Source organism: Hetaerina americana, unplaced genomic scaffold (assembly GCF_022747635.1).
Source record: "Hetaerina americana unplaced genomic scaffold, ioHetAmer1.1.p SCAF_6, whole genome shotgun sequence".
Lineage (NCBI taxonomy): Eukaryota > Metazoa > Arthropoda > Insecta > Odonata > Calopterygidae > Hetaerina > Hetaerina americana.
The window spans coordinates 36569786-36583478 of record NW_027287205.1 but is presented as its reverse complement, the minus strand read 5'-3'; the positions used below and the strand labels follow the sequence as shown (position 1 = coordinate 36583478).

Genomic DNA, 13693 nt, shown 5'->3' with positions numbered 1-13693 from the left:
ATTTCTTAGAAAAGAAATCCCGCTTGGACACGGATAATCGAGGACATTTTCTTATGCCCTTAAATGCCCGCGTCTGTTTAATCTTCGCTGTCTCCTTATTTCATTTTAGTCTCGGTTCTAGAGGAGTCCGCTTATTTGAATATCTTCTGCTGGCAGCATTAGGTTTACGTAAAGAGACCGCTCGACTTGACCTTGAGGATCAGTGAGTCATGCTTATGACCATAATCATAATGCCCTTGGCCGAGGCGGTCACACTTCATCTTTTTAGACCACAGCCGTCCCGTGTGAACTTTCTTTTATATTCAATGCCCAAAGTTGATGGCACCGCACATGCGTAGGGAAAATTTTTAACTTAGCTTGGGTAACATATAAGCGATTATTAATGACAGGGTGGCGAAAAGCATCCGTGAACAGATGTGTTCAACGAAATCTTAAACTTTTTCGTTGTTAAGTATGCTTAAACTTTTTCTCTACGCCTCTGCTTGGTCAAAAGCCAGAAAACTAAGTTAATGCATTTTTCAAGAATGATGAAAAGGATATAGTTTACCTATAATCCAAATCTGTTGTAATGTGTGGGAACCATAGGGAGGTGATCGAGAAACAACTACTTAAGAATCAAAATTGGCTTCAATAAAAAATTGGGTAATGGTATTTTAAAAAAGTTGTTTAGTATAATTGAAAATATTTGATGAAAATTGTTAACATTTTAGAAAATGATTAATATTTGTACAAAACTCTGACACGCAACAAAACTTGTAATTATCTTTGTATGTGATTTTGCATTGCCATCTAGCTGCTAGCTAATTAACATCAATAATGTTGAATAAATAGGTAAATAAAATTTAGTGTAAGACTTTCATTTACACTTTTTAAAAACAAAAAAGGAACCATTACTGGTGTGATTTGGGAATGAGAGTACAATACTTGACCCCTTGATAGACTAGGGATGATAAAGCACAAGCACTGATAAAGCACACAATGGAACCCTGTGTGATTATAATAATTTAATTTCCTGTACAAGAAATTTGAAACTATCCAATTGTTTTTTTAGAGTTCACTCCAATTCACTACAGAAGTATCCCATACCTACTGTAGTTCATTGACATTCATGGTTATCCTAGTATATTCGAGTTTGTTACTATTTAATAAAGTGGAAATATTGGTGGAATATATTATATAGAACAACATTTTGTGTGGTAACTGGGTTGTCGAAGCAAGAGAATGAGGGTTTCGAGGCTGTTGAGAAGTGGGTATGGAGAAGAATTGAAATAGTGGAATGGACTGAAAATAAAACAACGGGAAATGGTGGGGGTTTGAAGTTCAGAAGTGTGGCCATGGTTAGCGTATGCTTCCATCCGAAGTCTACCTTAAATGGTAGACTGCCACTAGTAATATAATCATTGTACAAATATATTCACTTGAATCCCAATCCAGTACGGTTGCACAAATGGTGTTAATAAATTGATTATATAGTTTAACGCCCTTTATCAATGCATGCATGATAAATACAATGGCATAAATTAAAGAATAACATTTTTCTTTGATAAGGCTAATAAAAGTGTGAATTTAATTATTTCCATCATAAAATTTTGGTAGTTTTTCTAGTGTGTTGACATTATTCATGCCTTCATGGTAGAGGTATGAAAAATGATTCCACCATTTGTTAATTGATTTATAATTTTCTTAAATAGAAGTCATGAATTCAGTGTTTTTGGTTTTAGGCTTTTAGTAAAAACTATTGAAGAATCGGACAAGTCAGGGACTGATCCAGAAGATGAAATGCAGTCGATTGCAGACATAAAAGATGTTGGTGATTATAGAGCAATATTCCAACCAAACAGGGCACGTGAGTATAAAGCGTAGTGATTAAGTTGTTCCATTGTATCTATAGAAATTGCTTCATTATTAATCTCTGGTATTAACTAGTAACTTACTATAAATGTAGCCTATTTACTTTCCTAATATGAATGCCTTAGTGAATTTTGTCCACAAATTGATCTACATAGTGCTTTTTAGATATGAGTAGTAAATGAAAGATTGACCCGTGTACATAAGAAATGTATCTATGTGATCAATTTTCATTCACATACTCTTTACTGGTAACCTTATCATTATTTTTAGGCCATTTAAAAGATTTGAGGTCATGTTGGGATGGATAAATTCATCTGTGATTGTCATGCTAGTTGATTTGTGGATGCTGTGTGAAAATGTATAAGGATTATATTGCAGTTTATTGTGGTGTGTGCATTTCATTAGAATCTCCAGGCAAATATTTTTGGTTTTATGACAAAGTCAATTTTGTGCTTTTTTCTTTGGTTGGGCCATTTATTTGCTCTCTCCAGGATTTTCCTTGAAAATCTCAATCCGTTTTCAATTTTTAATTGCCTCTGCATCATACTCCCTCCATGGGAATACAATCCATTCATAATTATTGAAATGTTTTTTAATTAAAACTAGATTTAATTATTTTTTATTTATTAAAAGTAGATTATACCTTACTCTTTTTTATCTTTATTTTTATTATTTTCATGAAAAATTAATTAAAAGTAAAAGAAAACTAATACATTTGCTGAAGTACGTTAAATACAAATAGAAATGGGCTTCTACACTTTCAATGGCAGTTTTTTCTTGTCTTCTCTGAATTCCCTCTCAATATTGCATTACTCTCACCATCACATCAAATCAGACATCAAATTTATTATTTAGAATCTACCATTTATGGTAGGTTTTGAATGGACAACAGACTGTGCACTCCTATGTTTCTTAGTGTTGCTGAGGAAGGCAAAACCAGACCTTATACACTATAATATTTTTAAAAAGATTTATGAACAATAGTTACCTCAGTTTCAATTCTTTCACTGCTTTCTGAAAACCAAATATTGAATCCCCCTTGTCTTACCTAAGAAGTCAACTTGAAGACTCATTCCTCTACTTCAAAACAAAACTTTACTTAGGCATTCTTTCACTGTTATTTTAGCAAATCTATTGAGTTTTGCTGGAATGTTGAAACCTCTCCATGAAACAGTCATCTCTTTTCTATGGACACTGACAAATGCTTGTCAGAAGTTAATGAAGAGTGTATGCAAATCTATTTGTGGTACTTCTCTAATGATTGCCAATTCTTGAAGATCTGAAGCTACACTATTATTCTTCTGGAATGTCTTCAGCATAGTTATTTATTCATTTCAGGAGAAACCGGTGAAAATTTTGCATGCTACATTAAAAAATGTGATGCTTCTGTAGTTTTTACGGTAAAGTACAGTACTCGTGCTTTCAATCATTATTTTTGAGCGACAAAGAATGCTGAAGAGTAGCCTTACATTTTCATTTGCATCATTACCCTATTTTCCTGCTACAGGTTGCAGGAAATCCTCCTTACCACTTCGTGCATTGAAATCTCCAAGAATAGTAATGGCCTGCCTGGTATTTGTGTATTCTCACATTCTCTATCCACTGCTTCAAAAACGGTTTGCTTTTCTACTTCTGTTCTGTCTTCAGTTTTAGCGAGAGTTGATAAAATACTAACTTCACTGAATTTTCTTATGAAAGTTATTTTACATATTTAATCACCCATTGGATCAAAATTTAATCATTATCTTCGAATTGACCATGAAGCTGGTTCCGTATAACCCAGCTCAATGGCTAAGGCCACTATATGCACAATGCCGCAAACTCCTTATCAATTCCACCTATCCCTACCTGACTCATACGACTGAATGGATATAATATCCTGACCCTATTTCAGCAATTCATTGGCAATGTTCATCATTTTTCCTGGTTTTGCCATTATTCTCCAATCACAGGTTGTTAATTTCCATTTAATCATAGTCCTTGTCAGTTTATCAGGTCAATATATTGAGAATACATCTTTATCCATCCAAGGCACATTTTAAAGGTTTTGTAGTAAGAATTTAGCTACAGGATAGGGTCATAAGTGTTGACTTTTTTTGTAATGTAACTTTGGAGGCATAAAATAGTTTATACAATTTGATACATAAAGACCAATAATGCACTGCACATGTTAAAAAACTCTAAGGTTTCATCTCCCTCAGTAAAAATTATAAATTAGCATAATGTCATTTTTTGTTTTCCTTGATTCTATTGTTTTAATGGACAAAAATTTTATTTATATTGTTCTTCAGCATCATAAGATTTGTTATTTTAGTTAGTATCTCTTGTGTGAGGTTTTAATAGTAAAACTAAGCTTTTCCATCTCTCATTCATTATGTGTTTAATTATTAAATTTTGCATTTCATACGTTGAAGCATATGTTTGAATATTGGAATGTTTGGAATCAAGGTGGTGTTGGGTTGTTTATATTTCTTGTAATGTGTATTACCGTGTGTACATTCTGAATTTGCATGGTTGTGTGTTGTGCTTGTTGCAGTGGATGTTGATACTTATTGAAATGTAAATTCTTTATCAAACTTTTGCTTTCCATATGTTAATGTGTAAAAGCACTGGCCACTGAATTTCTGTTGCTTCTGTGTTATTTTTCTTGAACTTAATGAATTTGTTAATACATGGTGAAATGTGGTATAGATTACATTTTTTCAGTGATTCTGTCAAAATATGCGCAGTAAATGAATTAGCTGAAGAAATTTTACTTGAGTTTGAGGCACATTTATCCAAATGTCTTATCCTGTAGATATCTGACGAGTCTTGATTCCCTTTGGTTACCATACTGTATAATGTCTGGAATGGGTTCAATGCGGTAGTTGTCAATATGTATTTGATAAAGAATTTACATTTCGTTTATCCCCTTGCCCCAATTGTGAATATATTTAGCGATATTATTCTCTGTATGTATATACATCCGGCACTTTTCATAGAATTTTGTCATCATCTCGCTTTACTTTTTCATCCATTCTTTGTTTTTTTTTAATATTGCATCAAATGCTTTCATGGCTTTTGTGTGGATCTCTTTTCACCCTGTCGCTCCTTTGGAAAATTTCTCCTTGCAACCTCATTAAGTAGCATTTCCTTTCTTTTTTCCTTTATTGCAGTTGCCCGCACTCCTCCCCCTGACCTTACTCCCTTTCCCGCTCCGCTTGAAGAGGGTAAGTAAAGCTCAAGTGATATCTTTGAAAAATCAGATTAGGTAGTTGTAATATATTGCCTGTAAGATATGTTAGAAGTAGTTATTTATGTGCTCTTCTAGTATTGATCTATTAGTGTTGCTTAATGTAATGATGCTAATTTCCTCTGCTGTACGTGCTTATGTTTGACGATTGCAATAGGTATAATTATTTTTGCTTCAATAGATATTTCATTGTTGAGATATTGAACTAATCTACTTGTATACAAAGTTCTTTGCTTTTCAAATCCTACTGTGCAGCTCTACCAAAAAGGATAAATGAATTTTGTACTTTGTGTGTTACATACATAACTTAGTTAGTTTAGTTAGTATAAAAGTTGTTGGAGACTATTCGTGTACCACTAGATTAAAGTATGGAACATATATTTCTCCCTCTCTCACCATTTATTCACATATGCCTATGTTATGGTCTAATTCGTTGTCTCAGGCGTGACTTCATGGAATCGACTTAACATAATGAAAGGAGAAACTTTGTAATTCCACATAGATTTATTCGACGGACGACCTAGGTTTCGACGTGGCACGTCATCACCTGATGATGACGTGCCACGTCGAAACCTAGGTCGTCCGTCGAATAAATCTATGTGGAATTACAAAGTTTCTCCTTTCATTATATGTTATGGTCCTTGTCCATAATGTATTATGACCTGACTCCGTTTTTATTTTACTGGTTAATCCATGGAAATCTTAACTCAGCTGAAAGGTATTGTTTTCAATTTGAAACATGTGGGAGATTTCATCCCAGATATCTTTTTTGGCACAAAAATGAAAATGCCATTCATGTTGCAGTTTTAATTTTGGTCACATTTGCTATGACCCCCTTTCTTCCCTCTTATGTGCCATGTTGTGTTTATGGATGTGCACTGAGTGGCGGTGACTCTTCTACTTTGATGCTTATACCACTGGATTTACACTGCACCAACCGCAATGGCGCGTGTATGAACAAATGAATGATTAGTCTATGCATGAAGCTCAATATGAACATGCATTATGCTTTTTAAATAATGTGACAGAAACATTTTGTGTCTAGGGAAAAGATGTTAAGGCATCATTTCTTGCTCATTGCAATTACATGGTACATGTATTTTTCTTTTTCTCACGTTTTTTGCACATTTTGTTTGTTTACACTGGAATTGCTTTTCTGTGTTTGCACATGATGTTAGAAAAATTTTGTGCATGTCTGTGTTGAATGAATTTGGATATTTCTTTTTCGTTTTAAATCCTTCCCTTGAAAGCTATTATGTAATAATATATGTTGCATCTTGAAACTTAGTATCTCTACTCATTTTTAAGTCTTATTTATATTTATTATCAGGGTTGCCAGTGGCAGGGAATATCAGGAACTGTAGGAAAATGTTAACAATTAAGAGCTATCAGGGAAAAGTCAGGAATTATTTTCAAGGGATACAGGAAAATTTATTTTTAAAGGCGTTTCAAATAAATCATTTCCACTATTGTTATCTAAAGGAAATACTTGGTAGAATTAATCTTCATAAATGCTAAGATTTATTTTTGCTAATAAATTCATGCTGACATTATTTTTTTCTTAGTCTGGAAAGTGAGTGAAAGAATGTGTAATTTCTTAGAAGTCAGTTTAAATTTTCTGAGAGATTCCAGCTCTAGGTCTGTTTATTATTTCTGCCAAAACTCTTTTTAAAATCCCATTTGAAACTCATTTTTTGATAGATATGTCTATGCCAAGCCTTCCTAAAAATGGAATACCCAAAAACCTTTAATTCTGTCTTATAAATGAAACATATTTTTGCTACTGTTAGAAGGTATAATGCCAGTTAACCCTGTAAAACTATTAGTATTCTTAGCATTTCATGTTGATTTGCTAAGTCAAGGAATACTTTGGGCAAATCTGGAAAAGCTAGTAAACTAAATTATTTTTACTGTGACCAGCAATGGCTGCGGATTTCTCAGGATTAGTTTTTAGGTGAACTATGGGGATTTTTAGTGCTTTCATTAAATTTATGAGTTGCTTACAAGTAGGTAAATGAAATGTCCTGGACATTTAGTTTAGTTCTTATCTTAATGTAATTTGGTTCTTCTATTTGCTTTTAATGATTCCCATGTTTTCTCATTACTATAATGTTTCTTTCATGTCTTATTATCACAAGGTTAGTTTAAACCATAAAAATAAATTAAGCATAAATGCAGACAGGAAAATATAAAACTGTCAATTTTTTTGCACTGAAATACTTCAAAGTTTTGAAACCAATTTACCCAGTTCTCATTTGTGTTAAAAAAGGACACAATTAATTTTCTTTTAAATGCTTATTTTACGTATATTTTGAAAACATGATGTCACTGTGATTTTAAGTTAATGAGTTGAATGATTTAATTTTCAATGTATATGTGAGATACGCAGAATTACTGATTACCAATAGCCTGTTTAATTTTTTTTTCTACTGCTGTAATAACTAATTATTCTTATGCTTATTTCCTCTAAGCATACGGAGCTATAATCTTGTTATGGGGTAAATAATTTTTCTTTATTCCTGTTTAAATGATATGATGATATGTAGCACATAAATTTCATTCACCATCATTTGCAATATATTGTTCAAAATCAGAGCATATTTTTTTTTGGACCCTTGAGTACTTAGAAATTAAAATAATTTTTTAGTGAAATTTTTAATTAACTATGATCTCATTTGTCTGTTACCTCTAAACATATTGCGAGAGTTGATGAATAGTGAGTCATCTTTCATTCACTCTGTACCATAAACGTAAGTTGAAAAAGCAGGATATCTCCCTATGAATGTGGGAATATGCTTTGTTGGTAAGTCTTGAAAAATTCGATGGAAAAATAATGTAAAAACCCAAATAGTTGTTCATAAAGATAGTGTGAAATAATATATATAGCTGTTTTTTGTATAAGCATTTCAGCTTGAGTTTATCTTGCCTTGATAAATTGCTTATTGCTATTTGATAGCATGAAATGTCAGTGGTCTTGAAAAATTAGAATGTAAAGGCTTTATAGTTTAATTTTAGTTATGCATATTGTTAAGTGATTATTTGCAATGTGAACTTAATTTTCAATGGCTAATATTGACTTGCTCTTGTGATATTTTAATTTAGGGAGTGTGGATTCATATAGTAAGCTCATCTTCGCTAAATGTTTTTAAAATATTAAGAAGCCCTGTTAAAAGGTTTTCAATAATACATTTATCTGCATTATGATATCAAACTTTCTCTTCTTGTCAATTTTGTTGTTATTATTACTCCTCTTTCTTGTTGGATGCACTTCTTTGGTAAGGGATTGACTATCAGTTTTTTGCACTTCTGCAAAATATTCCACAAAATATACTTATATTTGATGAGAAAATTTTGCTTTACAAGGAAAGTGTAATTTTTGTTGACTTGAAGTGAATATAAAACGAAAGAATTTAATTTATTATTTGCTGTGCAAAGATGGGGTATTAAATTGAAATAAATGCATTTTAATATATTTCATATTGGTAAAGGCAAGCTATCTCTATGTTGAAACCTTAATGCTGTTGAATAATGTCAAAATAAAACTTTGTAAATCGACATAAAAAATAAACATCACCTGATGCTGCAACACAGTGGTTGCCTTTAAGTTTATTTTTCATGTGGATTTACAAAGTTTTATTTTGATATTATTCATTATGGAACAATTTCTCAAATTCATGCCTAAAATGATTAATTATACTTAATGCTGTTCTTAAACATGTGGAGTGGTATTATGTTTTAAAATTTATCATGAGTTAATTCATGAAATTTTCCAGTAAACCTCTGGTAGCAATCCAAAGGAGGAAGGCCTTTTTATTTACTACCCTCAAAGTCAATGTAATCCAATATATATTCTGCTTGTCTCTGGCATAATGACATGTTGATCCTGAGTAGAATTATATGATAGAGCCATTGCTATAGCCTGCTCAATTGATTTCTACTTTGATCATTGCCAGAGTTACAAATATATTCGGAGAAAACAATTGATTCAGAGCTCTATTTAATTTTATTATCATGTTATCAGAATGAGATTGTACCTGAATGCATTAATCATAGAATTGATTCAGAGGTCTATGTAATTTTATCATGTTATCAGAAAGATCTTTGTACCTGTATGCATTTATTCATATGAGCTGTTTCAGCATTAAAATAAGTTACCCAAATCAGATCTATCATTTATGGAAAAATATTTTGCAGCGTTAAAGAAAAAGTATGGCCAAAATATTGATGTGTATATGTACAAAACTCATCTGCTTTCTTAAAAAAAATTATCCCCAAGAAATGCTACCTTGTATGTAGCAATAATCTTAAGTCAATTCAGGAAACTAATCCAGCTTTTCTATTCATTAATATTTTAGACCCCTCCCTTCCACAAATTCTGCAACCTCCCCCAGAGGAGAGTCCTTACCACTCGTTAGAATACAGCCACCAGGGTCCAGAGCCATCCAAGGAGGATCCTTCGTTCCGAGAAAACCTTATGCCATCTCCAAGGAAGGATCAATCATTGCGAAGGAACTCAGTGAAAGAGCAGCCATCTTCGTATAATTTCCAGGAGTCGGATTTCCCAGTCAAGTAAGAGGAATTTTATATTTTGATGAAAGTTTGAAGTCACCCACTGAAGTATCATTTTTGTAATACTCACCATTAGGCCAGTCAGTGTTTAAAATTTTACTGACAGTGTTACCCAAGTGGATGGTTATCCTCCCTTGCCAACAAGTTGGTGGGTTAATAAGTTCCATTTCCGGAATAGTCTTGCCGAAAATTACAACTATGACTGCATGGTATGTCAAATGTCTGGCTTAATTCAACAGCAGTCAGATAGAACAATAAAATGCAATATTCATCTGTGCATTTTCCACAGAAATTTGAGCAAATAATGGTGAAATGTGTGGTTGATGGAAATTGTATTGCTAAATTCCAATAGCAACTGGAAGAATGCTAATTATATGAAAAATTATTATTCGTGTGGCGACATAACTTCCTTTTTTGAAATGCTTCCTTACTTGAAAAAAGGAAGCTATGTTGCCACACCCTGTATAGAGATTATGTTAGCACAAGAAAGTTTGAGACAGAATCAGTATCTATTTTATCAACTTTGAAAGTTGTTCAAATTTCAATAGCACAAATCCAAGACTTGTATATTTTGACACAGGGTTTTTTGTTGGAAGCCACAGAGATGGGATGCCATATGTTCAACCTTGGATGTATGTCAGGGAAGGAACACAGAAGGTTGAAATGCTTCAGAAAATTATCTACTATGAATCGTATAATTTCTGGCCATCAAGGTATCTTATTTTGGTGGTGAAATATGAACAACAGCATGGTTAGGGTTCTATAAATTGCATGTAATTGTCATGGTGGACTCTCTCCATTATTTGGGTCCTCAGTAAATTCTATTTAATTGATTGAGTTTGCTTCCAGCACTACAATATGAACTCTTGTCTCATAATTTCACCCGTTAATTTTTGCCCTTCAACTTCTCAGTTTGTCCCTTGGTCTTCCTATTAAGGGTCCCCTCACACAGGTAGGGTAGGCTAAGGTACTCACCTGACGAATTTCACCTAAACTTGGTAGCCATGTTCCCATTTACTTCCTCTGATCCCAGAAATATTCTCTTTTGGGTGTAGACAAATTTCATTTTAGCCATCTTAAGTGTTGCAAAAAGTGTAGGAATGATTCAAATTCATGCCTAATTATCTAGCAACATATTATCTGACTTACTTGGTGGTTAATACCTAGGCCTTTGTTCTTAAGATCCATGGCTAGAACATGCTTTTTGAAACAATTGTCATTTCCAACATTACTTTAATTTTTTTCTCCCCTTGCATATGGTATTTTTGGTCACGAATTATTTTTTTTACGTTTGTGTGTCATTTATATTAATTAAATTTTTCTCTTTTACTCTTTAGTTATCACACTTTTAAGAGTGATGGTGTTTATACTTACAGTGAAGATATTTGTTATTTTTTTTAGGAGTGCTTTGCTAAAATAAGCCTTATCAACATGCTCTCATTTGCAAAAATGACAATCAGTCTATTGTCTGCATCCTAATGGCCAAAGGTTTTACTCTCTTTGTGTTGTTACTAGGGGTGGACTGGCTACTAAAATAGGCTCAGTGTATTATTTGTAAATGGCTCCATATTTGAACTAATTTACATGGAGATATGTCAAGTATTTTGACCTTATGTGCAACTGCCTGCTGGGAAACTCCTGATTCACTGGCGGTCAAAAATCACCCCTGTCAGTGTCAGTACACTGGTCAGTAAATGCACTCTTGGAATTACTGATTTTTTTTCACCAAATAGGTATCAATCTGTGTTTCTTGTTAATCATGTTGCTTATGTTATATCGAATGTTTTCAAAAATATCAAGAGCAAGTCACAAACGAAACTTTGTGTGGCATCCATAAGAAAGTGATGTTCGATGTTATAAATTAATTTTATGTATTGTACCACAATCGTTTAATTTCCATTTTTTTATCCTTCTTGCTTTTGTTGCCTCTTAGGCTCTCCAACATTAAGCATAGCCCATCAGAGCCAGCGCTGAACAAGGCTAATGCTTTCCATTCTCGATCAAACTCTCTGAGCCGGACTTTTGTAGGTGTGCAAACATCAAACTCGGCCACCAGAGGCTCAACAGTGTTAGAGACCGCAAAGGCAGTCCCTGTGTCCAGTGTTGGGAAGGCAAACTCACAAAGCCTACCCCCTTATGTTGGCCCTTCACAGAACAGGGTGAACAACCCCGGTGGTGAAACTCAAAGTGCTAACCCTGGCTCCAGTGTCCGAGGGATGCAGCAACAACGTTATTCCCCACCCACGGAGGGCAGTTCAAGAGCACCAACCGCCCCCTCATCACCCAGGGTGACCGAGGATGTTCCTTTAATACAGTATTTAGGTCAGCCATCAATCACCCATTCACAAAATCCTGTAAACCTTAGGCCCCAAAGGACATCTGCAGTAGAGCCACCCTCATCCCATAAGTTTATCGCCCCAACTTTGGACAGTATTACCCCTGGAATTCATTCAATGAAGGTGGATGATGAAGATTTAATAGTGCCTATGTCTTCTGATAAACCTTCTGGTCTCGACATGGATGAATTCTTGCCGGTGAGTAAGGCTATATATATTTTTTTCGTCACAGATATCTTTAAGTATCCAACCATACAATATTTTGAGGATTTAACCTACCTAGGGCAATGATGCCCTAGTCCCCTTTGAAGTACTCCCCTTGGGACCTCACACACGTATCCGAGCATCTCTTCCACTTTTCAAAACAATCAGCTAAGTCTTTTTTCAGAATGGTCATCAGCTGCCTTGTCACATTCTCCTTTATGTGAAGTCTTTTGTTTATTCAAATTTTTGTGTATTAATCCTATATGTAATCACATAATTTACTTTTTTATTTATTTGTTAACTTTATTGAAAAGTGGAAGTTATGCTGGAATAAGTGTGCGAGGTCCCAAGGGGAGTACTTCGAAAAGAGACTGAAGTCTCATTGTTCCGGGGAGGCTATTTTTCTCAAAATGTTGCATGGCTGGATAGTGGACGGAGAGTCTCCATATATATATATATATATGTATGCATTTATTTCTCTGCATATTTTTCACATTTTGACTATCCATGCTAATTCATGCATTCATTAACACAGTAATTGAGTCTACTGTACGTGAAATTGAAACGGTAGTGGTCAAAAATGGCTTTTGCAGAAAATAAGTTGAGATATTAGGATACCATCTCGAGAATGAACAGTCGTAGCCAAAAAATTTGTTATTTTTGTATATTTTCATGCTCTTTGAAATGCACAAAAAGTTAAATGTCCTTCTCCAAGAATGTTTCTCATGGCAATTCAGCATAATTTTGTTAATTATAAAATTTTCCCAATGAAATGTTTGGCATTGCTGTAACTCCATAGCTAAACTTTAAGGGCATATGATCAGAAGAAGAAAAATGCTCAAAATCTCTCCTTTCATACCATACCACATTAATATCCTATCCCCAAAACCCTAACCCTAGAAACCTGCGTAATAAATGCTTTTAGACCAAATATTGTTTAAGTTTTAGGGACATCAGGGTTTTAGGGGAACTGAATTATTCCATTTTAATGAAATTTTGCATAAAAAGCATTTCATTGACATTCTTCTTCATGTATCATTTTCTTTCATGTGTGAAATTAATTATGTATGGAATTTCCAAAATGCTATAATGCAAAACATGAAAATGTGTAATATTTCAGGTATTTTAAATGCCAAGGTGCCCCAAACTTTAATCAACTTCAAGCAAATTTTTTTCTGAATTTCGAGATACACCAGAAAAGTATATCCTTTATTTTATATATGATATTATTTTATAGCCGTGGTTACTTTGAAGATTCATATCCTAAAATGACAGTGTTGCTCTCTGTGACATTTGAAATTGATACATTAAAGTGTTAGACAATTTTAATTGGGATACATTTTTTAATTACCTTGTAAAAGTCAAAATATTTGAGACCATAAAATTGTCCCAGTAATATTAAAAGATACCAGCCATATTGGCTGGAATGTAAGATGAGTATTTTTTTCACATGGTGAGGAAAGGAGGGGGGCAGAGGAAAGGCATGTAGCAGCAGATGGTA

The 13693-nt window shown here is 33.6% G+C and overlaps 1 protein-coding gene across 4 annotated transcripts in view; it reads left to right on the top strand.

Annotated features, from left to right (window-relative positions):
• kat80 (katanin 80) overlaps positions 1-13693 on the top strand; it is a 40720-nt gene that overhangs the window by 19505 nt on the left and 7522 nt on the right. Inside the window, exons 8-12 of one of the 4 annotated variants that reach the window (XM_071593937.1) lie at positions 1722-1846; positions 5007-5060; positions 7555-7581; positions 9439-9652; positions 11586-12186. In XM_071593937.1, the coding sequence (XP_071450038.1) occupies positions 1722-1846; positions 5007-5060; positions 7555-7581; positions 9439-9652; positions 11586-12186 (1021 nt within the window). The remainder of the gene's footprint in view (positions 1-1721; positions 1847-5006; positions 5061-7554; positions 7582-9438; positions 9653-11585; positions 12187-13693) is intronic. The other 3 variants (XM_071593939.1, XM_071593938.1, XM_071593940.1) reach the window with 3 other exon arrangements.